General features: G+C 38.0%; 1 protein-coding gene across 6 annotated transcripts in view; it reads right to left on the bottom strand.

Moving 5' to 3' along the window:
* Positions 1-24,644, bottom strand: part of MTDH (metadherin) — a 32,617-nt gene extending 7,973 nt beyond the window's left edge. For 2 of the 6 annotated variants that reach the window (XM_051609973.1, XM_051609975.1), the window contains exons 1-11: positions 24,003-24,644; positions 18,603-18,707; positions 14,303-14,384; positions 13,714-13,893; positions 12,157-12,225; positions 9,346-9,597; positions 7,818-7,904; positions 5,857-5,955; positions 3,409-3,533; positions 2,729-2,851; positions 232-351 (exon numbers count right to left, since the gene is read on the bottom strand). In XM_051609973.1, the coding sequence (XP_051465933.1) occupies positions 232-351; positions 2,729-2,851; positions 3,409-3,533; positions 5,857-5,955; positions 7,818-7,904; positions 9,346-9,597; positions 12,157-12,225; positions 13,714-13,893; positions 14,303-14,384; positions 18,603-18,707; positions 24,003-24,407 (1,647 nt within the window). In that variant the 5' untranslated portion in view covers positions 24,408-24,644. The remainder of the gene's footprint in view (positions 1-231; positions 352-2,728; positions 2,852-3,408; positions 3,534-5,856; positions 5,956-7,817; positions 7,905-9,345; positions 9,598-12,156; positions 12,226-13,713; positions 13,894-14,302; positions 14,385-18,602; positions 18,708-24,002) is intronic. The other 4 variants (XM_051609974.1, XM_051609976.1, XM_051609977.1 and 1 more) reach the window with 2 other exon arrangements.
* Between the last annotated feature and the right edge of the window lie 389 nt (positions 24,645-25,033).

Genomic DNA, 25,033 nt, shown 5'->3' with positions numbered 1-25,033 from the left:
AAACAAGAAAATAATTTGACAGCCATGAGAATGTCTACTGATTTAGAAGATGCTGCTTGTCAGAGGACTCATCCTTTTTAAAACTTGTAACTGACCTACATCACCTTTATATTCATAAATATATACCCTGAAGCAGTACTCTTACTGTAACCTTACCTACATAAATTCATGTTTCAATGGACTTTGAGCACTTCCAAATCAGAAATAACAAACCCAATTTTGTATCCCTACCTTAGCTGGTTCACTAGTACTTATGGTCTTCCGAGAAAAAGCTATTTCCTGCTGTGGTTGAACTTTGGAGGTATTCTCCTGAAATTCCACTCCAGCTTCTCTATCCAGTTCTTCAGTGTCCTACAAAATTGAGGGATGGGAGGGGAAAAAAACAAAAGAGCCTATGTTTGCAGTACAGTTCTGACTCCTCTTGCCTGCACATCAGTTTTGTCATCATAATCAGCTTCTTTAACTAAGAAAATCTATCTAAAAAAAATTTAGTAGGCTAATACTAGACTATGCTAACACTCAAGATTTATAGAACAATGTAATGAAAAAATACCCCTAGAACCTACTAAAGCCCAGGAGGCAGAACTCTTCATGCAATTTACTCACAAAAATTCCAATCTCTGAAGGAACAGCACTTCACACTCCTGTGAAATCATAAGGATGTGAAACCAAACTGATATTATTCTAAAAGTTTTGCTTAAGTATCACTAAGACACATGACCACTCTTAATTCTGTGCCTTGTTACAAGTAAAATGGTTTAAAATGAAGCTCTGCATACGAACCTATACACCTTTCTACAACATATTAGACTTTAATATTTGCAACCCAATTTAGTCTGCCAGGATGCCTGTGAAACAAACCTCTCAGTACAGAAACTGAAGAGATATCCAGAGTATCTGAGTCTCAATCTTTACTCCTTAAAACACTCTAATGGTGCAAAGTTTTCATTTTACATGAGGAATTATGAGTACTTATATTTGTTTATAACACCAGAAGAATCCTGTTGTGGTGAACAGTAAACAGAATATAAGTGTGCAGTTTTAAGCTGGATGTACCTTCTTCAAACACTGTTCCTTCACTTATTTCCCCTCAGACTTTGTGAAAACACAGCTACAGTCTGTGTCTCTTGATTCTTGACAAGATAGCTTCCACTGCCTCGACAAACACCAAAGTCAACAAGTATGATTAATGAGAAAGGTGATGCTGTTTAAACGAACATGTTCAATTTTCAGAGGATAAATACACAAATTCTAAGTGAGTTTGAAGTAGGACCGGTAAGTTATATTACTGAACTGCTATAACAAAGATAATTTATCTGATGTATTAGCAATCCCTCTGCTCCTATCAAACATCACCCCAGGGTTTTCCATTAAAAAAAAAAAAAATCTTTACACTGAATATCTCCTGGACTGATGGACTGAAGGAACAAGTAACAAAATCAGAATGTCTGGAGACCAATAGATAGAATAAATGAATCTGATCATGGACAGTAGGACTCCATTTGACATATACATCTTGAAAGGCAGCTCATAGGAAACAGAAAATGCACTCACTAACCCTAAGATCCATGCAAGACATTTGCAAAAACCTGTTAACCATAACCTATGAATTCTGACTTACAAGTCACTGTAAATGCTGGAGCATGACTAATTTACAAAAACGCTGCAGTCTTAATAGCCTCTGTTTAACTTTGCCTCAAAATAAACATTGCAAATTGACAAAAGCATCCATCTCCATGTATAAAATTTCAAAATGATTTAGTGTAACAGGAATTTAATCCTCTAAATTGTTTTTAAAAAATCCCAGATTGGTAACATGATAATAATAAAAAGCAAATCCAAAGCAAGAATGACTGAAGTAATGCTTTCTCTCTCCCCCCAATTAATCTAGTCAGATCCAACTGAGTATTTACCATTACATAAATAACTTAAATTATGAATGGCTGTCACTATAAGCAGAAGCAGGATGTATTCTGAGCATGAATTACTAAAAGCTTTTTTCTATGAGGAAAGTACTTGTTTTCATCTAACCAAACATGATTCAGTTGCCAAGTGAGGTGCAATCTACTTTTGCTATTTTTACAATAAATCCATTTCAAATAGCTTTTGAAGAATAACATTAAGTAACACAGAAAACATCAATCCTCCTCAGTTTGCAAATACTCTCTCATTCAAATCTGACTCAAGAGTAACTCCAACAAGTTTAAGGTATTGATACCATTTCACATAAATCAAGCTAAGCCAGTACTTCAGAAAACCACTACATTATTGTAGAATTTTACTTTTAAACAGCCTAAGAGAAAACTTCAATTTACCTCATTCTCCTAGCTAGCTATATCTGCCAAGGCAGCAGTTTTAAAGGACAGGAAGAGAAGGTTTCCCATGCAGAGCAGAGTTCCTCCTAGAACCATCCCTACAGTACAGAATCCTGCATTGATAAAACCCCAATACTTCAGGATAAATACCTTCTACATATGTCATGCTTTCCATAAACCCAGGAAAACTACTATGGTGCCTTTGTAAGTCTAACGTGTAATCATTCACATTAAAGGAAATACTAGTAAGAGAAGGATTACTTTAACTCTTGAGAAACGACAGTGAACAATCCACCATAAGGAAATTAGTTTCCCCCAAATAATTTTTACTTAAGATATTAATATACAAAAATAAGGTGATTTTGTGAATTCCTCCTGCACTGCTTTCAGACTCTCTTTGTTGTTCTATTTACCTGTGCAGCAGAGTTAGCTTCTTCACCCTGTTTCTTCTTTTTCTTCTTCTTTTTCTTGGATTTCCCACTTGTAGAACTTTGAAGAATGGGCTCTGCTTTATCTCTTTCATTATCTGAAGGCTTCTTAAAGGAATAGAAAATATTTAGCATTTAAAAGGAGAATGAAATATGTCTTTTATAAACTGAACACAAATTAATAGCTATAAGAAATTTAATTGCATATAAAAGTATAAATGAGCACAATATTATTTATTCAGTTAATTTCAGGAAGACCACAGTCTTTACATGCTATTTGGTAATATAGGTATAGAACTTGGGAATGAAAGAGGCAACCAAACACCATGTACTGCTGGCATGGAAATGTTTTTCACACAGATAATTAAGTATTGTTAAGAACTATTTATGAAAGCTGTGATTCTATAATACAGACCTAAATCCTCTCAGTCTACAATAAGGTAATTTTATATTATGGTGGGACAGCAGATTTGACATGGAGCTTAGTGGCTTCTAATTTCTCAATAACATTTTCCTTCTCTGTGGACACATTAAACACAACTGTGATATTCTTATCAGTGTAAAAGAGTTGAGAGATTACTTTTATCATCGCCCTTTAGTTACTTTAAAAAATGGCAGTGGTAAGGACAAAGTCCTGGCTCTAAGGAGAAAATATCACCTTTTACCTTCTGAACATCAGGCATCTCTTCAGGTTGAGGAACAGAAGCAACTTTTTCTTCATCTACCCAGTTTCCCCACTCTTCTGCTGGTGCATTCCAATCAGAGCTGGGATCAGCTGAAGAAAGCCCATCTACAAAGATTAAGAAGATTTTCAGGAATGTCTCCTTTCTTTGTAAGTGGCTTTTTGACAGTTTAAAACAAAAAAAAAGTAATAAAAATCTATGCATAAAACCACTTATCAACATCAAGACCCAAATATTAATTTCCTACATTTCTGAAAAAAATAGGTGGAAAAATTTTGTAGTAATGAGCAAGGCTTGGTTATTTTACAGAGCAATCATTACAAACTAATCACAGCAACAGCAAGTTAGATGCAATAGCTTCGAGATACTTTTCTAGACTAGATGAAGAGGGACAAATTTAAGAGTTGTTCTCTACCTTATGCCTTCCTCCAAGCTTGTAAAAAAATTAAGAGTAACACTGACCAATCTTGCTTTAGTAAGAATCCTATACAAGATACTTCTCTGAAAGTGTCGATCTTACTAAGCCAAAAGTCATCTAACACTGACATTTTTAATAACCTTATTTTGTTCTGAGACTCTTAAGTCCCTACTCCATTCCGCTGTCATTCTTTTATGATCACACACATTTATGTTGTCATACAGGAATGACAGATTTAAAGGTCACTTGTATAAAAACTAAAAGATCTGAAGGGAAGAACTAAGCCTTACACTGACTGTTAGTAGAAAGTTACAGAAAGTCGATTCTAAAACAAACCACCTGGTAAAAGATATTATTTAATTTCAAATTTATATTGACATCACAAATATTTCTCACCCTTGGTCTATGCCAAATTGAATGAGAAGAAGCAAACTCAGTCTGCCAACAGCAGGATTCAGTTTAAACATTTGAAAATTAAGTCAAAATAAAACCCCATTAAGTTTACTGGCAAGCATTATGAAACAAAAAATACATTAAAAGACCTTAAGATTACTTCTAATACTTTTCCATCTCTTGCTTTCATGTAAAAACATTACCTCAATTACACTTACTTTGGACACTAAAGTTTACTGATTTGAAAAAACAATTACTGCTCAACAAAACACTTTACAGTTTATATACTGCACTCTCACTAGCTGCTTAAAGAAAAAATGTTATTTTTTATTAATAACAAAAATTAGTAGTATTTTTGCATCCAGCTAATTTCCTTATCCTGAACCTGACAAAAGCAGTAAGGTGTGTTTGTTAATCACCTTGGCCTAAACTGCCATTATTTCCCCACTTCGATGAGTGCACGCTTCAATTAGCTGATATCTACGTCTGCATTACTCTATTAAGAGAAGTTATAGCCATAAACCTTCTGTGGTCAGAAAGGTGAATAAATTATACTTTGATAGTATCTAAAACAAATTGCTTTCAAATGATTAACTGAGATGTGCTTTCCTTATCTTTAAGTCAGATAAAAGACAAAAGGTAAAATTTCAAAATGATCTGGCATCAGAGCAGTCATGCCAAAATCAGTGGAATCAAAGACTGCATCAACTAGTTCCATGTTTGCAGTTATTAAACAGTAAGTTTTTCTTAAAGAGAAAGTAACATACATGGCAGCTCTTCTGGTCAATTTCTTGAACAATTTTTCAGATCAAAGATCTAGTAAGAAGCACTAAATTGTTTTTCTTAAACTTTTTTAGATCTGACTGAATAAAGACGTAAACTACAAGATAGTTCAAAAAGTTAATTTAAGGCTGAAAGCTTTCTTCACAGGTACAGCTGCACTAGTTAATATTTAGGAATGGCTTTAACTTTACTACAGTACATCCCTTTTCAGGGAGAGACTGTGGTAACAACTACAAGAATATTTTAAAATTGGCAGAGAGGGGAAAGGGAAGAATAAACACCAACTTTACTACAATTCCCGAGTAATTTCAGTGATTTCTATCCTGCATATGCTTTCTACACACATGATAGCCTCCTAATGTTTGCTAAATAAGAAAGTAAGTTAGACTAATTGCAAGAGTCTTAAATCATGTTAAGTTTTCTGTAAAGTACTAAAACACATAAAAGCAAACTCAGTGGCCCTAATACTATCTGCTAAATACCTACATTCTTTTGCAGACTTGCAGTAGATTTTTCTCATCATTTACAGTAACTGTCTTAAAGGATTACTAAGATTTTCTAGCAAAAGCCAGAACTACCTTCAAATGCATGAGCTCTCTTTCACTTTTCAGTTTCAATATGCAAGTGTTTTTCCTAAAAAATTAACCATCTTCTATTATCATCTGCCAAAGTACTTCTTCCTGCTTTCTTCAAACTGTCAATTAGAATTAAAGAAGTGAAAATTTCCTTCAGATTTTTCTTCAGATTACCTACACAAGTAGCTAATTTAAGTAACTATACTTTAAAATAACAGGAATTAAAAAGATTTTGTTAATGAATGTTTTAGAGGAACATACTTAACCCAGACCATTCGTCATCAACAGGGGGCTGAGCATGACTTAGATCCCACTGAAAATCAGAAGCACCAGTCTGAGAAACTGACTCATTGTTGGATCCTGAAAGGGAATAAATAAAATTGTACTTAAGTTAACAAGCTTCCCAAGTTCTCTTCAGTAAATAAATTCTTATCAAAGTAGAAAAGACAGAAAGCTCAAAATAAAAAGTCTGATTTTAAGGACAGGATAGGGAATATACAAGGCTCTTGAATATGAGATATATTAAGAAAACAAGGGAACTGAAGAAGGAAGACATAATAAAGTTGGAAGAAGAGAATGGAAAAGTGATAAGAAGGGTGAACAACAGCAGTCTAAGGTTTACAGCAGTCTCCTCAAACTGAAAAATGGGTAGTAAAATTATTATCTTGTATCAGTAAGGACTCTTCCAGGGAGAAGCTTACAAGAAAAGAGTACTAGAAAGAAACTTCATCAATTACATTGTAGATAAAACAATTAAATTATTAATTACTAAAAATCCAATTCTCATGTCAAGTAAAAGATTTCAGGAGCATAAAAGCAGCATGACAAAAAACAAAAAGCCAATACCACTCATGATAACACAAAGTGTAAGACATACAACATCTTTATTTTAAGAAAAATAAGGCATTGGCACAAAACCAAAAAACCTTGACTGTGAGACCAAAAGAAGCAAAGGTATTACTTTATGATGAGATTTACTTTCAAAATTAAGTTTAAATAGGACCATAGCTACCTGGGACTCTATTTTATAAACAACTCTACAAGTAGTAAATATTCATTCCTGTGGTTGCTTTGCATTACAACACTGTTGGCTTAGGTGCAAAGATTATTAATATACTTCATTTTCTTCACACTTCTCTCTTACTTGAAGTTGGAATGGTGGTACTGCAGATGAATCTTAAGATCAATCTGCCCCACTTTATTAAGTAAAGTTTTAGCCTCATGACTGAACCTGAATTCACATGGCTACCCTGGCAAATGCTTTTTTATTAAAACTCTCTGTACAATTAAGACTTTGTTCCTTCTTTAAGACAATGTCTTCATTAAGTGAACTGTTCTTTGGAAAGTCTGATAAATTAGACCCTGGAATTCATAACTTCTTTGTTACCCTGCCTCAGATGAGTACAGAGAATGAAGAACGGATGTGAGCTGTAGGACAAAGAGCTCAAGTTCCACAGCTAAAAGACTGCAAACTCCAATGCAAGTAAACATAGCCTAAATACATAAAGTACTTGTCCATAAAGTACTTCCTAAAAGAAAACAAACATCAAGCTAGTTAGATAATGGGGTAAGCAAGAAAGAGCAGAAAACCTAACTATGATTGCTTTATTGCATAATAAATCACTGTAACACTCATGTCAGTAAGTTTAACACAGAAGATTTCTAAGTAAGCCAGGTTTGCACTCTATAGCAACTTTACCCTCCAAAACAGGAAAACCCCAGACCTCAGCTTTCCCACCCATCATAGAGGAAAAAGACTCAGGACTTCAAATCCTGTCCATAGAATGTATTCCCAAAGTAGCGTTTCAGTTCCTTGAAGGGAAAAAACCCCAATCACCAAATGACAAACTTCCCAGAAGTATGGGTAAGCAGAATTTCTTAGAAAGCAATCTTCACATCTCCAGCTTGAGACACAGCAATATTAAGCAATCTCTTATGCCTGTTATTTAGACTCAACATACAAACAAGGCTAAAAAAAGTATCACCTTCTTAGTGATTTAGCTTTAGATTCTCAATTTAAAACAGTTACTTTATTGCATAATTTTAGAATAAGAAAAAAGCTTTATAGGCTTTCCTAAAACACATCTTGCATTTGTTTAGAGTTATCTGTACTGTTTTCAAAGAACACTGAGAAAGATGTATATTAATAATACTTGGCAAATTTTACTTACAGCAGGTTGGGGTCAGGGAGAGTGGAAAAATCTTTGGAAGGGCATACATACCAGCAACTCCAGGAGTTAATCCAAATGAAGAGAAAGAAGTAGAATTCTGTTCAGAGGTATTAATCCTTGCATCCACATTCCAAGCAGCTGTGGGGGGAGGAAGAAAGAAAAAAAAAAGAACTTAATGTTGCTGGCAATGTTGAGTTACCTATTTAATTATGCACAGAGTTGAAAAACAGCAGAAGTTCTAGCTATGTTAATATTTCACACAACTGAAGGGATTATTTTACCTATTACATGAGACAATTAGTGGTGATAAAGATGTCACTGCATGAACACACAACTCTGAGTTTAGGTCTCTCTGGATGGCACCCCTGATCTACCAGTATCAACTTGCCCCCCCTTTCCCACTCAAATTTGGTGTAATCTGGGAATCTGATGCGAATCATACCCTGTTATTTCCTCCAGATCATTTATAAAGATGATAAACAGGACCAATCTAAGTACACAGCCCTGTGATATCCCCCTTGTGACCAGCCTCCGGGTAGAGTATGACTCACTAAACCCTACCTTTGAGCCTGACCGGTTTTTCAACCATCCTAACTTGGATACAGTAATACTGAGAGACGCAATGTTGAAAGCGTGTTGAAAACATTGTGAAAGATGTGTGTTGCTCTCCCCTCACCCACAAAACTAATTATGTTACCAGAAGCATAATCAGCTTGGTCAGGCATTGTGAATTCTCAGTAACAAAACCAGCACCAAGCTGGTGGCAGTCACTAAGAACCACCTTATTAGAATATACAACAAAATACAGCAAACTGGAATGTGAAAAAAGCCCTTTCTTTCTACTTGGCTATAGTAAAGCTTTCAAAAGTATAGCAGCCTCAGGCACATTTCAAGTTATGCAAGGCAAATAGAGGAGGTCTAAACTAAAGCAACACTGCTGACTACAAGGGAACACAGAGCTCTATATGAGTCTAGGATCACTTAGACTGAACAATGGGAAGGACCATATTACAGCATCTACAAATAAGTAAAAAATTGTTGCCCAGAGAGAGCAGAATTCTCTTCTCCTTTATTATGGATAGTACAAGTATAAAGGCAAAAAAATTGTACTAAGGATGACTAAGGACAACTGTGTAACACTAAATGTCACAAGAGCTGAACATTCTGTATGGCTAGAGCCTAAACAAACACTTGCCAAAAACACAGCTGATCATTTTGGATTAACATGATAGAGTTATGGCAAAGGTTTTAAGGCATTCATTAAAAAAAGAAGTTACATTTCAAAATAACTTAGTAATTACTTTCAGAGATTTCAGAGAGTGATATAAATTTTTTTCATTTCTTCACAGAAATAATTTATTTCAGATAAACTCCAAAAAACCCAGCTGAACTGTAAACACATAGATGTTAAGCCATCAGAATTTAAGAGTAAACAGAAATCACTTAGTTCACACTTCACTAGACCACTCCAAGATGTTTTTAATATATAAGCATAAGGCTACTTAAAAGATTCTCTACTAAAAAAGATACTTATGTAAAAAATGCTTAAGTGAAATGGGGTTTTTTCAGAATTGCTTACAAATAGGAGTGAACAAAGAACGCTCCTTCCAGGGCCTGCCCACCAGGGTTACACCCCAGTCCTTTCCATTTCCATTAGCATCTCCAGCGTCCTGGCCCCAAGCTGATGTCTCAGTCTTCCTCTTCCCAGCTGCAGTTGAGGGAACAGATGTCCACTTCTCCTCCCCTACATTGATCTGGGAGGAGATTTTCACAGACTTCTCATTCCAGCTTCCCCCATTTACTGTATGGCTTTCACTCAATCCTGCAGCAACTTAAAACAAGCATAATGAAAGCATTTTATAAAATAAGAACTGAAGGAATAATGAAAATATTACTTGTGTGCACATATACTTAACAATTTAAAAAAGGACAATGGAACATGAGCTTTGCTCCACCAGTGTGATACAGAAAAGCTGCTGCTCCGTCTCAGCAGATTTTCCAGTTCAGATAATATGCACCATCTGTCTACTAACTTCAAGAGGGAGGAAAAGACAACACTAAACTGCACTCTCCTTCCTGCATCCCCTTCTTTATACTGATACTTTGGTGAACCAGCACCTCTAGATTAAAAAAAAAAGAAAAAATAAAAAATAAATAAAAAAAAGAGGTGGAGGTGCTTCCAACACTGCCAGGTAACTTCTCTTACAGAGTACGGCAATGATTCGTGGAAAGCACAATGCACTAAATGAGTAATTTCTTCTTCATAACTGCACAAAGCAGTTCTTTAGGCAGGAAGCAGAGCAAAATGACCAAGGATTGGAAAATGCTTCCCAGGGCACAGTTATCATATTGACTATAGAATCCATCAAAGTTAGAGGAAAAAAAAAAATGCTAAAATATACTGGTTATTTATTATTTTTGAGAGGGTTATGCTATACTAAGGTGAAAGACCACAAGCCTACCTGCAACAGTCTATCCTGTTGCGGAATTACTAGTCATAGCAAGTTTAATGTATACTTTGAGACAAGTCAGTAGTATACTGAGACAAAGATTATACAACTTTTTAAAAATTACTTTTAGTTAGTGTCCCAATAAAATGGGCTAGTGGTTACCTGGTGCACCCAGCCTGACCTCCTATATATCACAAATCTTTCTCAAAGGGCTCTGTATATGAAATTCTCTCTCCTTTTATTTGTGCAATGTAAGCAACAGAAAAACTTCTCACTTACAAACAATTAAGAAATACCTGCACATTGCAAGTATAACACTTACACAGTCAGCCAAAACCCGATCCAGGAGTAAGTCAGGACCGCATGCCAACAAAAACTACAGACCAAGTATTTCATTTCTCAAATGAACTCATAGCTCAGACAGCATGAACGTGCCACATTCAAGATAGCCTGACCAGCAAGGAACTGGTTAGGTGAGATATGCCTACATTTTCTTAGACAAATAATTTCCAGTACAGATACTGAAAAGTCACTGTTTCTGAACCTAAAACCACTGTCCTTCCTCTATACAACCCCACAGGATGAATATTGTTTGTGTCAGTCTATGTCCTCTAACCATAATATGATGCCTTAGGGGAAGGTAACAACAAAAAAAGCAATGAGACTGAAACCAAAGCGTAGCTGATAGAAAAAGTCTTTAAACACCGCAAAAAGACAGCTGAAGTCCTGAAGCAGGAGCTTGATTATTTTGTGTTCATCATACTACTTTCTTATCACAAACATCTACCTTATATACTATCAGTAAGTTTTCACCGAATCACAGCAAAATGAAGACTGGAAGGAATCTCTAGATGTCACCTAGTTTTACCTTCTGCTCACAGCAAAGCTGACTTAAAAAATACCACTTTATTCAAGTTCTAGAAATCATAAAGGTTGGCAGCTCAAAGTATCTCTGAGCAATCTTACGAAGTGCTTTCTTTCCCATGGCCAGTCAGAATTTCCCTTACAGAAGCTTGATTACTGCCTCTTATCCCTTCATCATGCATATCTGAAGAATATAGCTTCTTTCTTCTGTACTAAGGTCCAGGAAGTCTGCATGTGAAGTAAAGCCCTCAGAGTAGTACAAAGTGGGCCACTTCCTGGACCTGTGTGCTTCTAACAACTCAGTTGTTGACTTGCTTAATTACACTAGATACTTTACATTAAAGCAACACCACTAATACTGGCTATGAGTAAAAACAACCATCTTGATTTAATTATGCCAAATTCACTTTAAGTATTACTGTAACAGTATCTCTCATCAGAAAACTGCTAAGATTCACTGGTCAATCACAGTGCAAAAATAGCCAAATATTTTAACAAGTCTGTGTATGACATATAACATTATGTATATATTTATTTACAAGCATATATTTATATTTACTTACTTTCCAAATGAATGTATTTAAAGTATGCCTCTCAAAGCAGTATCTAAAGAACTGAGTAACTCGTGCTCATGATCTGAAACAAGTGCAAACTTTACAACAATCTGGACTGGCATCTTTCAGCTCTCTGCAGTCATCTACATTAAGTTTTTATTTGTGCAAAAAATCAATTATTTAATATAAAAAGAGAGTAAGATTGAAAAGCTAGCATAGAGAATTTTTAAGTGGAGTTTGAGAATAAGCTTTATTGTTCTGTAAATAGTAATTTGTATAATAGATGATCTGGCTGAAAATTTTTGATACCAAATGCTTTTTTCTACATATAACAGAAACTGTTTTCAACCTGTTAAAAAGTTAGTGCAACTTAGAAGCATAACATCTGCATAGCCCAAAAAGCCAGCTGCATAAAGTTCCAGTTGAGTTACCTCACAAAATTCTGCACCAACAAATCATGTTTTTGCTTCTGTAGAGTACTCTTCTAGTTTATTAGGATGCTTAATAATGACAGCCTTTTACCTTGTGGAATTGATGCCTCCCCCTTTGCAGGCTTAGAGCTGCTAACTTGTGCATTCAGAAGTGCATCACCTGGTTAAGAAGAGGAAACAGATTAAGTTTTTTTCAAATAGCAATATCTGTAAAAGTCTTCTAAGAGAACCCATCACTGATATTTTAAGAAAAATAAACATCAATACCTCAAATGAAGACATTTTCAGAAAATCAAATAATAAAATTAAAATGCTCTATATTTTATTATTATTTGTGTTTATTTTGCAGACAGAATAAACTCAAAACTTATTTAGTGCCTATAAACCAAGTAACTGCAGATTTCCAATAGCTCCAGTTGGTTTCTCAAAGAATGGTGAGCAGAAACATAAAATAAAGGCTGACATTTTCAAACAAAGACCAACTCTAAGTATTTCATAGCTATTTCTCACTTCTGCTTTTCACAAAAACACTAGATACAGCTGAATTATTTTCAGACTGGCCTGGTGCAAGGTGATATCTAAGAACAAATGATGCATCAAGGATTCTGGCAAGAGAGGTTACAGTCGTTATGGCCAGCCACAGCTGGAATTACCATTTCTTGAAGCTGTGTGTAAATGGACAGGAAAAAGAATTAAAACAGGAAACAGCTGATCTAGTCCTCAAGGACAAGAACTCAGTCAAGACGCAAACAAGTGTCAGTAAGAACACCAGGTAAGGCAAGCAAATTTCAATATACTATTACATGGTACCACATCATTGATTGCTAAGCTCAGTCTTTTTGCCACTTTGCTAGAACATCAAGTTTCACCTACTCAAAGCACCAAGTATTTAAGTAGTTAAAAGTATGTCAGAAAGCTAAACAGTTTGAGTCTTCATATTCTTTTAGCTTCTTACACCATTTCTCAGTTGCAGGCAAATATGAATTGTTTTGTCTACACACTGTTCTACACACTGTTTAAACCAGTCCATGCAACTTTTTTTCTTAAACAGTAGCAGCCAATAGAAGCTAAAGCCTGCATTTCCTTATTGAATCCTTAGCTGTAATAATTGATGACCTAGTCTCTGCCACGTGTCCCACCATTATGAACAGCTTGAGCACACGTACTACTAAATCAATGCTCGAAAAAATGTCTACATGTTAAACAGTAAGTGATCTGCAGAGAGAACTCAAGAGTATAACCTTCCGACAAGGAAGCATTTAAAAATTTAAGGAGTTGATGCTCCCTGAAGCAGTGCTAGCATGCCTTTAAAGTTTCCAGAAACAAAAAGGGCAAAGTCAGCAGAGCACAAGTTAAGGAATGAAGACATATGCCTATGCAGCTGTACAGCTACTGACAGAGCTCTGGCGTGGAGGCCAGTGTCTCAGCCACTTATTCCAGCATGTTCTCTCCTGAGCTCCCTCCAAAGCGTGGCTCAAAAAAAGGTGGTGTTTTGCACAATAAAAAGTAGCTTGACATGGCTAGAAATAATTTCCTCAAGACTTACACTTCCAAACATACCTACCATACATCCAAAACAGTCATTACTTAAGCATTCAAGTAAAATTATCTTTCTAGAACATGTTCATAGACCTATCGACCATCATACCTTTATTTTTCCTGAGACCAGCTGGAAGTGATGGTGTAGGCATCAGTTGTTCGATGGACACAGAAACTGTATTTTCCCCTGCTTGGAGATTTGTTTCTCCTGAGCCACTGTCAGTCAGCACCTTGTCTCGCTTACGCTGCTGTCGCTTCTCTCTGTTACTGATTTTTGTTTCCCAGGCTCCTAAACATGCCCCAAATGAAAATATCAGAGAGCAAAAATGGCTTTAGCTTAAAAATCACAGACATGGATATCAACTTCAACATTAGTTTGAAAACATGAATGATTGGCCAAATATAAGCTTTCCTGGATACAATGCAATACTTTGCTTCACAGAGTAAAACCTGAAAAACATCGAGGGCTTGACTTTTCTCAGTTTTTGTAGGTTTAACTTAAAAAAAAAAAAATCAGTCGATGTCATTAAATGCTGTTGTTTCAAAAACCAGATTTCCAGATATAATATACAACTGTGGAGTTACTACAAAATAAGCTTCATGTGTTTCTTTATGAAACACAAACAAGTAAAACTTAAACAGCATTTAAGCCAAAACATGTCTAATTGCATGTTTTTTGTTGCATTTGTGTTCAGTACCTTCATCAACTTCCTTTCCATCTAGACGTGACATATCCTGAACCGTTTTAGCATCTCCCTTTGATTTCTTTTTTTTCTTTGACTGGAATAAAAACAAAACATTCTCTTAATAATTACTCAGTCCTCACTTCTCACAGCGATTTACAATTCTCCCCCACTGAAATACAGGAATAAGTTTAAAATAGATACTCTTGAACAACCCTTTGTATGTACAGTCCTCTGAAAGGAGTACTCAATACTACTAATGCCTGAAGAGCAGTTAAGGCTTGAAGGAGTAAGAAAGACTTACGCAGTACACAAATGGAAGATGGGGATATGATTACTCATGCTACAGAGCACAAAGCCTGGTGGAAAAAGCTGTGCATCACAATCACAGAGGAGTATGAACTGTTTGGCAGGCAGATCCTGCTCTGGCAGAATTTGTTTTGAGCAAAAGCAAGTATGAAGTTATACATGGAGAAAGAATGCTGCTGAGTTCTTTAAAAAAAAGTGGGAAAGAGAATTCTAGCTTGGAAAATTACTTCACAAAAACAGGAACTGTGATTAGAGTCCATACAATAGATACACAGGTTTTTTTTTCCCCAGGGTCTCACCAATTACAGCTTTTTGGCCACACAAGCAGAGACAAATGAAGAGGAACAGAGATGCCTACTTCTGCAAGCAGTTTTGGTGCAAGAGGTAGCAATATAAAGTATTACAAGATAATATTGAGGAAGAAAATATGAAAAATGACCCACGATACAGGCAGAGAGTGTACTGCACAAAACACTGGAGTTTAACCTTTTGATAAGCTGAAGCGATGGCCAATTGATTTGACTTCCTTCTTAGCAAATACTGTACTGAAAAGCTTTTCAACCTATCGAAGAAAGGTCTAAGAACTACCAGACAAACCTGAATTAAAAAATCTGACTTATTGAAGGATAGTTATCCACTCAAATGTTACAAGAAGAACTATTCACTGATTCACTGTCTCTGAAATATTTGAATAAGGATATTCTAAGAATGCCAAAAGTCCTTCTGGAATACATGCTTCCGCCAGAGTAAGACTAGTAATTGCCAGCTTTATACTTGAGTTCAAACTACATGATTTTCTAGTCTTAGATGCCAAAGAGAAGTATAATAATATTTCTAGAATTTAGAACAGATAAATTATCACCACAGCCGCAACAGCTATCCTACTGGCCCACCATGGCATATAGTTCACATGCCTTTGAGTTAACATGCCCAGAAAGTACCATGTAGCTTTAATACAGGTCCTGAAAGTGGTAAAGTTTGTTAGTGCAGCACCAGAGACAATAAAAATTTCACTGCTTATATGCAATGCTGTGCCAACACACCTGTAACACTTGGGAAGCTGACCTGAACAGTTAACTCATGTTTTACTACATATTTGCTCAGTAGACTACCTTTACGCACATACCAGCTATCTTAACTGCTGAGAAGTCTCCAAAAGGAAAGGATTGGTTTCAAAAATAAACTAAGAAAAAATTGTTCTAAGAATATGAACAAGCCAAATAATTTGCCAGAGCACCTTCTATACAAAAAAATTAACCGGGGAAGCAGACAGCATGGAAAACAATTATTAATCACTTCTTGGTGCTCAAGTACAGGAAAGATTAGTATGTTTCTACTTAAGTCTCCCATTTTCAGCTATGTTGAGAATGGAAGTTGAGGTCTTGGTGTCTCCCACCAACAAAGCCATAACTAGCAACTGTCTTCTGGTATTAAGAGAAAATCTGAATGACTTCAGAAGTCTCCCAAAGAGCAGTTTAACATGACTAGTCCTCCAAGGTAAAACTCCCATTTCTTAAATGACTAGCTCCTGTACAGGTATCAACATAAATTTTCACACTTCTCATGAAAATATCAAAGTTTAACAGTTCTAAAAATAAGTTACTAAAAACCAGTGTTTTTAAAAAGATCAGTAATTCAAATCTTAAAACAGATTTACTTTCCTAGCCTAAATTACTAGAACCTAATCTGAGAAAGCAGAAGTATAATTAGTTAGCCAATTCACTCATCACCTGCCAAACTCAGTGCTGTGACAGCCACTATATCAGTAAGAAACTTACTGAAACAGCATGAGATGTTAAAGGTTACTGAGCAGGCTAGTCGATCATTTTGCAGAAGCCTGTTCATTCAAAGTGTCACCTTCGGCAATACAGCTGCCAGTGTAGCTCTGTCACCAGCCAAAGAGCACATGAGGAACTCAGCAGGCCTGCTAGAATTTTTTAAGTCTTTAAGATGCAATGTCCCCGCATACAAGAGCAATAGAAAAATAAATATTTCTTCCTCATCCCTAATGGTCTGTTTATTTCTAGTATTCAAGACAAGGTAGTTGTGTGTTTGCAAACAGAATGGGAAATGAAGCTTTAACATCCTGCAATCTCACCCACAGTCACTTCTTAGATACAGTTCTTTATACCAAAAACTAAAAAAAAAAAAAAATCCCTATACTGTGCAAGTCACTAAAAGTGACATGGTAAAAAGTGTTAAGAGAAGCACTAACCCTATGAAGAGTCACAATCCTGACATTACCCAAAGCTCCCCCCCGACCCCTTTAGCAGAACAAGGATACAACTTAAATTACTATTCTGAAAAAACATGCATGAAATTCACAAGAAGCAGCTAAGAAATATAGAAACACAAAGGGAGTGTGATTTTCATTGAAAGCATATATTCAAGCACACAAAAAAATAAGTATCACTCCCCTCAGGCTATAATTATATATATTCATATATCTACACACATGCACACAGCACCTGAATTCCACCCATTGACTTGTATCACCCATTCCAAGCTATACAAAGCCATGCACAGGTCTTCTTACCATAATCTTAGCAAGTTTAAAATGTTAGAAATGCAACAGATGCCTTGAGAGGCTTAATCAAACAATGAGATGCCTGTGAAGTTACCTGAAGTTTAAAGAAGCTTCTTGAATATGATTTTAATTGAAGGCTAACATCTCCTGAGGTAACCATGCTTTGCCCAGAGTTCCCCAAAGTGATAGGAAAACCTAATCAGTAAACACCCATATCCTGATTTCCTGAAGTTGCAACTTGACATTTTAAAATTGAGATCACTATATCTGCAATTTTAAGGTAAAGCTCCAGTTCAGCATTTAAACACCTTACCTACTTGGAAACCTGCTTGAGATAAAGTGCAAGTTGAGAAGAGAAATAGTTATTTCTTCAGGATCAAATTTTGTTATGTTCTTGATAAAAACCCCCACAAAGTAAATCTGATACCCAACACATGGAGAAGAGAAAGAAGTGTGCAGAGTGAGATTTTAAGGCAAACACATTTCACAGGAAAAAAAAATCTTTATTTGCTAATGCTAAAAAACTTTATGGCCCTACAGCCAACTAACAGGATATTTAATCAATATACTAACTGCAAAAGAAGTTACTACAGGGTAGTCAAGTAAGTTAATTAAAGCTTGAATGAGCTAAACAACTTACAATAATCAACTACTGGTTTCTGACTATGCATAATAATTTATTTTTCCACTATTTTCCCACAGTATATTTGGAAGAAATCAATTTTGTTGGAGAATACAAATAAAAAAATCCATGACAGCTGGAAAATTTCATGCACAATGTTAGCAAAAGAAACAAGCCAAAAGTTACAATCAAAGGCCTACCATAAATATATCCATGTTGGCTACAAATTACATCATTTATGATATGGCCAAAAGCTATTAGTCCTCAAAATGCAAAAAAAATAATAAAAAAAATCACTGCCACTAGCATGGTTACCTTTTAGATAAAGCTACAGATCAAGCTTTACAAAGACGTTTTTTACATAGCTGTTCAATTTGCATAACAAAAAGCTCATACCACACTTCAAAGCCTGTATTTGTCATCAGAAATTAAGAACTATAATTACCAATGGATACATCTGACAGCAAAAATACCAAGGCATGTGATCTTAACCCTTTGAATAGTAGTCCCCCAATTGTTAGACCATTTACAAACCACTTACAAGCCAGCAAACAAGAAATACTGACTTAATTTCTGTAGGCTTAACATTTTCACGTGGTGAACACAGATATCAGTGTTAAGTGGGGAGTGAGTGGGAGTTTGCCTGATGCAAACGTGCTGTGTTAAGGCATGACCTCAGAAGTTAAGACAATACTACTTCAGCTCTTAACAACATCGAATTAGTAGTACTCTGGATAGTGAGAAATACGCCTCTTCATTCATGTAAGTGACAGGATTTCAAATCCCAAATAGAGTTTCTAGATATCGAAATAATGCACACTAAACTTCCACATTACAATTTCATATCCATAACTGACCTTTTCGTTCTTCTTTTCTGTGTCCACAGGCTGCTTTGTATTTTCTTTACGGATAGTCTGTATTACATCATCCTCAGACACATCAAGGAAAGACCGTCCATTAGGCTGTGTAAACAATAAATGTGAATAATAAAAAATTCAGAGAAAGCAGATGAAACAGAGCTCAGTTTCAACTACTACTGACAAGCAACTAATATCTACTGCAATTCTGTATTTATCAAACATAGAAATTAGAACAGAAAGACAACAGTTATCCTCATTTCTTCTCAATCCTACTCAACACAGGAATTGCTTTTCAAAAGGTAAACTTCTGGAAGGGATCAGCTTTCAGAACTGCTACAGTTGAAAACTGTTTCTGAAAAGTTACAGTTGTATGTATCATAAATTATCTAATTAAATTAGATCAGCGTGCAGTTCAGCAATGGACTGAATTTTTAAAGTAACTTTTACCATGACCGAACTTCTACCAATGCATATCCCTCATAGCTCATTTCCTTCACAAGTTAAGCCACATAGTAGAACAGAAAGTCAAACACGAAGCATGACTAAGCACGATGTCCCACTGTTCTTCTCAGACTTGATTATAGTAATTACATTAGTCTACTGTTTTTCCCTCACATAATAAAGAAAATGAGCATGTATTATTTAACATATGAAGTTAAAACTCTGGACAGTCATTAAATTAGTCTCGATCATCATCTTTGACAGCAAAAGCATATACTTTAGCCTACATATTCCCTATGCAATATAGTAATATTTTGTAAAGTCACGTTTACTGTAAACAAAAAGCTATGACTGAAGCTACTGTGCCCAATTGCAGAAAAGATGAAAATTAATAACACATACTACTGTTATCCATTAATCTGAGTTAAGAACAATTGTTAGGAGTAGTAATTGATAAGAGTCCACACAAGTTTCATATTGATTCACATTCATGACTCAGATAAAGATTGAAAATTAAGACATTAAGCATAAGTAACTACTTCACAGTTGCTTTAATTTCTGCAATTTCTTTATAAATAAAGTTCAAGCTATATTATCTTCAGTTATTTTTTTATTAAAAAAGAGGAATTTTAACTCTGCATCACACAAACTTCATTGCTTTAAAGTAAAACAAAGACCATATTAGAACTTTGTGTGACCTATTCCTTCAAACATCAGATCTGATCCTCAGTTTAAGTGGTGAAGGCTTACAAATCACCCTTGGCATGCTTTCACCAGTGCATAACATAGTATTGCTTACTGTAGTTAGTCAGCATGCCAACATCTTATTTTGTAACTATTAATAGAAATGGAAAGATCAGGTCACCTAACCTCTCTTCTGCAACAGCTATCTTTAAACTAGACTCTTCCTATCTAAGATGCAGCACATTTCCCTCAGCATTCTGAAAATGAAGTATATTTTTTAGCTCTGTCTCTCAAAACTCTAAAAGTTCATCCCAACAAAGTTCACAGTCCTCAATTCCACAGGGATTGCAAAGACCTGATATTCAATCATGAAAATGTCCTGTTGCAAAAAATCAGTTCTTCAACCCCTCTATTTTCTCCAGATTCTGCACAGCCATGTTATTAGTGATGTGATGCTTTTCAATCCACAGTACCCACGATGTTTAAGATCCTAAGCTGGAGAAAGAATCACTGTTTCCAAGTTAATTAGCAGCAAAATTAGATAACAGCTTTGCTGCATCTAGTATTGGACTTGTGTAAAAAAATGTTTACAGAAAACTAACTTTTAAAATTCTATACCTTGCTTTGCTTTGTTGTTATAACATAGGTAACTTAAATCGAAACCCACTTTCTTAATCCCTCTCAAAAATTTAATATACAAATTTAATAATTAATTTCAAAAAAATCCAGCTGTTTCTCTGAAGTAGTAAACCAATTCATATCCATTAAGAACAATCTAGAAAAATTCACCCGCATTACTTTTTAAAATGGTGTTTGATCATCTGATCATGTAAGCAATTACCCTGAGAAATGTTTACAAACTTGTACTTTGATGTATTTCTCCCTGAACTGTAATAGCTTCCTTTTCAGTGGAAGCTTTCCACATCTATTCCCTGCCCACAGATGAATCATAGAATTTTAACCAAAATTCATGTGACCATTTTTGGATACAGCAAAGATAGTAACAGAAACGAGAAAAAAAAAAAATAGGGCATTTCCATAGTACGCAGAAATGTTTATTCTAAAAGACAACTACAATGTAAAAGATTAAGTTTAAAAGTTTATGGTACTATATTAAACATCAACAATATTAACTCAATCAACTTGTGCAATTTATTATATGCCCTCTTTTTTTCCTCATCCAAAAAGATAAAGATACAATAAGGCAGAAATAGTGATGTCAATAACACTACTGAGTTCTGAACACATTTCTTGCCTTTGTCACACACATTCATCAGAGGGCGTTAAGATAATCCAAAAGCGGAATGAATATTTTGCTAAGACTGTTAAAAAAGACTTAGAATACGATACAGCACAATGGATAACTCAGTTTTACACTGCAAATGGCAGTGATGAAATTGCTGTCATCTGAGTCTTACAAGGCCTCATTAGCCAAAGTCCTTAGTTACACATTAAAAAGATAGGCCTACTTAGAATATCTTCAGCCAATGAAAAAATCTGTTTATCCATATAAGCTTCTCTTAATTTCTCTTTGAGCACTGGAGAATCCTACAGCCCTGCTTTCTCCTGCAATTTGACAATACACACACAAAATCAACATACGAGTATCAGTAGAAAGTATGAAAAAGTCTTTATGCAGTCTATTTTTAAGTGCATTAAGCATAAAACAGTCATAGTCTGAAAAGTTCTTTCAAGCAGACCACCTAGGAAACTCTCAAAAGAATGCAAATGCTTTGACTAAAATGTGTAGCATTTACTGACCAGGTGTACTTCAAACAGCAGGAAATACATAGTCAATTTGGTATTTGCTGTATCTGCAAGCAGATGGTACGAATATGAATGGCTTACTAAAGCTGTAGGAGAGTACAGAAGATGGTTACTCTCAAGTTTCTGTGATGTTTTGTAGACTGTACAGAAACCATGTAGTAATAATTTTACCTTTTTCTGCTGAAGGTCTAGAGTAGGAGAGAAGCACAAGTATTCAGAAGGGAAGGAATTAAAATTAAAGATCAAGAGATTTTTTGGAAATAAAAAAAAATAATCTTAACAGGGGCTGAAGGACTTTGTAACAGGAGACAAAAGAGTCCTGCCCCTGCCAGGAGCTGAAAAAAATAAAAAAGAAGAAAGAAACGGGCTTCAGACTTATTGCACAGAATCAGAAGGATACCATGATACTACCTTGCTCCAAGCAGATGAAGAAGGCCAGAACTGGCTCTGCAAAATATAGTGTTACTGAATGCTAAACCATTTCAGCTTAATTTTTTTCACAGTCTGCCCATAGCAAGTAAACAATCTCATAGTTGCTACCCTATGGAGTCAATACAATTCTATTAAATTTTAAACTTCTTTTACTAAAAATATCAGGTAAGTTGTATCTTAGCTATAGAGGAACTGAATAGAGCCACATACAAACAGCAATACTCTTCCTCAGAAAGGGTACAGGGAAGAACATTTCTGATCCTCACTGGTGAGTTATGCATCACCTGCGTATGTTGAGTTCAGTCATTTTCTATTAAGGTAACTCTGCAGATTTTCATGAGTTATCTGTAGTGTGCTCTTCAATGCCACAGACCCGTTCCTCTAAGCTTTCTGAAACGCCCGCAATGGAAATCTAGACCCTGGCATAGCAGGGAGGGGTCTTCTTGTCAAGACCTTTTTCAGTGGCTTCAATAATGACTTGCAAGAGTTTATGCTTTGTTTTTATACTGAAGTTTAAAGAAAACAGAACAAGCAAAATGTAAATTATTTCTAGATTAGTCTTTCTTTTCAAGAAGGCATAACAGATCCACTAAATCTGGAACTATTTGCTGTTCAAGATGGGGAAAAAAAATTGCATCTTTAACATGTCTCCTCCAAAACGGAGACGTAGCTACACTGGAAAGATTCTGAATCACAACACTTCCTCTTCTTGGTGCTTAGTGTTTCAGTCTCTTCCAATTTCCAGAATTAACTTTGGTAATTCATTGCTCAAAGAGGAGTTGATGGTGTATGAAGATTTTTATATTTTTTAAAGATATCCTAGCTTTAACTTCTCGTTAAAGAAGAAAAACTTCTAAAATCTTTATACTGCCACAGACTCAAATGAAGGTACAAAACCATCTTCTCTCCTTTTTCTGGTCATTAGGTAAGCAATTTAGATTTTATAGAGCAAGATATAATTAAAAGACAGTTCTAACAGGCAGGGGACATCTGCTGCACTTTCATTCCTATAATCCATTTGGACCTAAATAGGATTACAAACATACTAACAATATCTAGCTATAGAGGCAATCCTTTGAAGCCCCAAAACTACAATAACTGGAACCTTTAGAAGGGCAGCTGATAATTTCTGCACTCTACTAATTTTCTCACGAAGTGCTTGCATACTGTCAAAACCGGAAGATTTCTACACCACAAAGAAAGGATTAAAAAACAAAAAACAAACAACTCCACATGAACGATCTGTTTTTAAGGGGCTGCCAAGACACAGATTTCCGTATTAAAGTAGATGATCCTTCCTGTAACAACTAAATCAGACATATTCCTGCTGAGGCAAGCTCACCACAAGATCGACGTTAACGCGTTCTGTCAGAGACACAGCAAACAGCTTCACTCAAGTTTGAATCATCACAGCATTCATGGAGTTTACAACGCTATTTCCAGTACTTTGTATCTGCTTGGACTGCCAACTCCTGGCTAGAAAACCTAACTCATACGAAGTTCCCCACTACTGATTCTTAACCCCGCAAGCATTAAATTACTATTAATAAAAAGTTCATGCTTTCAGGTAACTGTTTCCATCAAAAAGCTTCTAAAAAGAGACGAGCGTTTTCGTCCCCCCTCAGGACTATCTACGTGTAATTTCCGTGTGTGCGCGCTGCTCCTTCTGGTTTTCTAAGCCATCGAGTAAGGCAGACGACACGAGTCGGCTCCAGAGCGGCCAGACAGAACCCCCACCGCTTCCGCAAAGCGCCCAGGTGCATCGCACGGCGACTCCGGGGGGGGCTCTGTGCCCTCCAGACCCTGCGGGCGGTCCTCCCCCTTCTCACCGGTGCCTAACCAACCTGCAAGAGTTTCACCGAGCAGGGGGCACCGGGGACAAGGCCTGTGGAGAGGCAGCCGCGCTGGGGGCCGCTCGCCAGACGCGACCTGCCGGCCCTTCCCGCGGGGACACTCGCCGCGCCCGGCCGGCCGCCGCGGCAACCCCCGCCGCCGCCAATGAGCCTTTCGTCCCCCTCCCCCGCCACGCCGTGTCCTCACCCCTTCCCTCCGGAGCGGCGCGGGCCCACTCACCCGAGCCGTTTTCTCCGGCAGCTTCTTCTTGTTTCGCTTCTTCTGTTCGTCGCCTTTCAGGTGCAGCTGTCCGGGGGCCGGGCCCGCCGCCTTGCCCGGGCCCCCGCCGGCTGTCAGGCCCGCGCCCACCGCCTCGTCGCCCTTCCTCTCCGCCGCGCTCCGCGCTGGCTTCTTGCGGAGGCCGCCTCCGCAGGCCACGGCCAGCAGCAGCCCCAGCAGCCCCAGCCCCAGCGCGGCCGGGACCACCAGTGCGAGCCAGGTGGGCAGGCCCTGCGGGTCGAGGCCCAGCTCCACACCCAGCTCGGCACGCAGCAGGCCCAGGCCGCCGGACAGGACGTTCCGTACCCGGGCCGCCGCCTCCTCGGCCTGCTGGGCCGCCGCCTCCTGCCAGCTCCCCGCAGCCATCGCGGTCCCCTGCCCCGCAGAGGCCTACACCGGGCGGGGCGGCGAGGGAGCGCTCAGGCCGAGCGCATCGCAGCCTCGCAAGAGCCGCGCTGGTCCTGCCCGAGCCGCAGCCGCCGGGGCCTGCAGGCGGGGGAGGGGGGAGCGGTGAGGACGGGAGGCGAGCGGAGCGCGGCGGGACGCGGCGGCCTCAGCCCCGGGGCCGCCCGGCTCTCCTCCTCCTCCTCCTCCTCCTCTTCCTCCCGCCCTCCGCCTCGCGCGCAACGTCACCGCCCCGCCTCGCGCCCGCCGCTGCCGCAGCGCGCGCGGGGCGGAGCGTCAGGCCCGAAGGGCGGGCGGGCGCGCGCGGGGCTCCCGGCTCCGGCCCCGGCCGCCTCCGCCTCCTCCCGGCGCCCTCCTCCCGGCCGGGGCGGGGCCGCGGCGCGGGGAGCGACCTCGACGTGGCAGCCAGCGAGCGGGACAGCGGGGGGCAGGGGGGCGGCTGCCGGGGGCCGCTTGGCGCCGCCCGCTGGTGGGGCTGGGCCGCCGCTGCGGGCGGGCGGGAGGCCCCGCGGTGCCTGACGAGGCGGCGGCGGCCGGGGGGGTGGCGGCCCCTCCGCCCCTCCCGCGCACCCACCCGGCGGCCCTGG

Source organism: Apus apus, chromosome 2 (assembly GCF_020740795.1).
Source record: "Apus apus isolate bApuApu2 chromosome 2, bApuApu2.pri.cur, whole genome shotgun sequence".
NCBI classification, from domain to species: domain Eukaryota; kingdom Metazoa; phylum Chordata; class Aves; order Apodiformes; family Apodidae; genus Apus; species Apus apus.
This window is presented reverse-complemented; position numbering and strand designations above follow the sequence as displayed.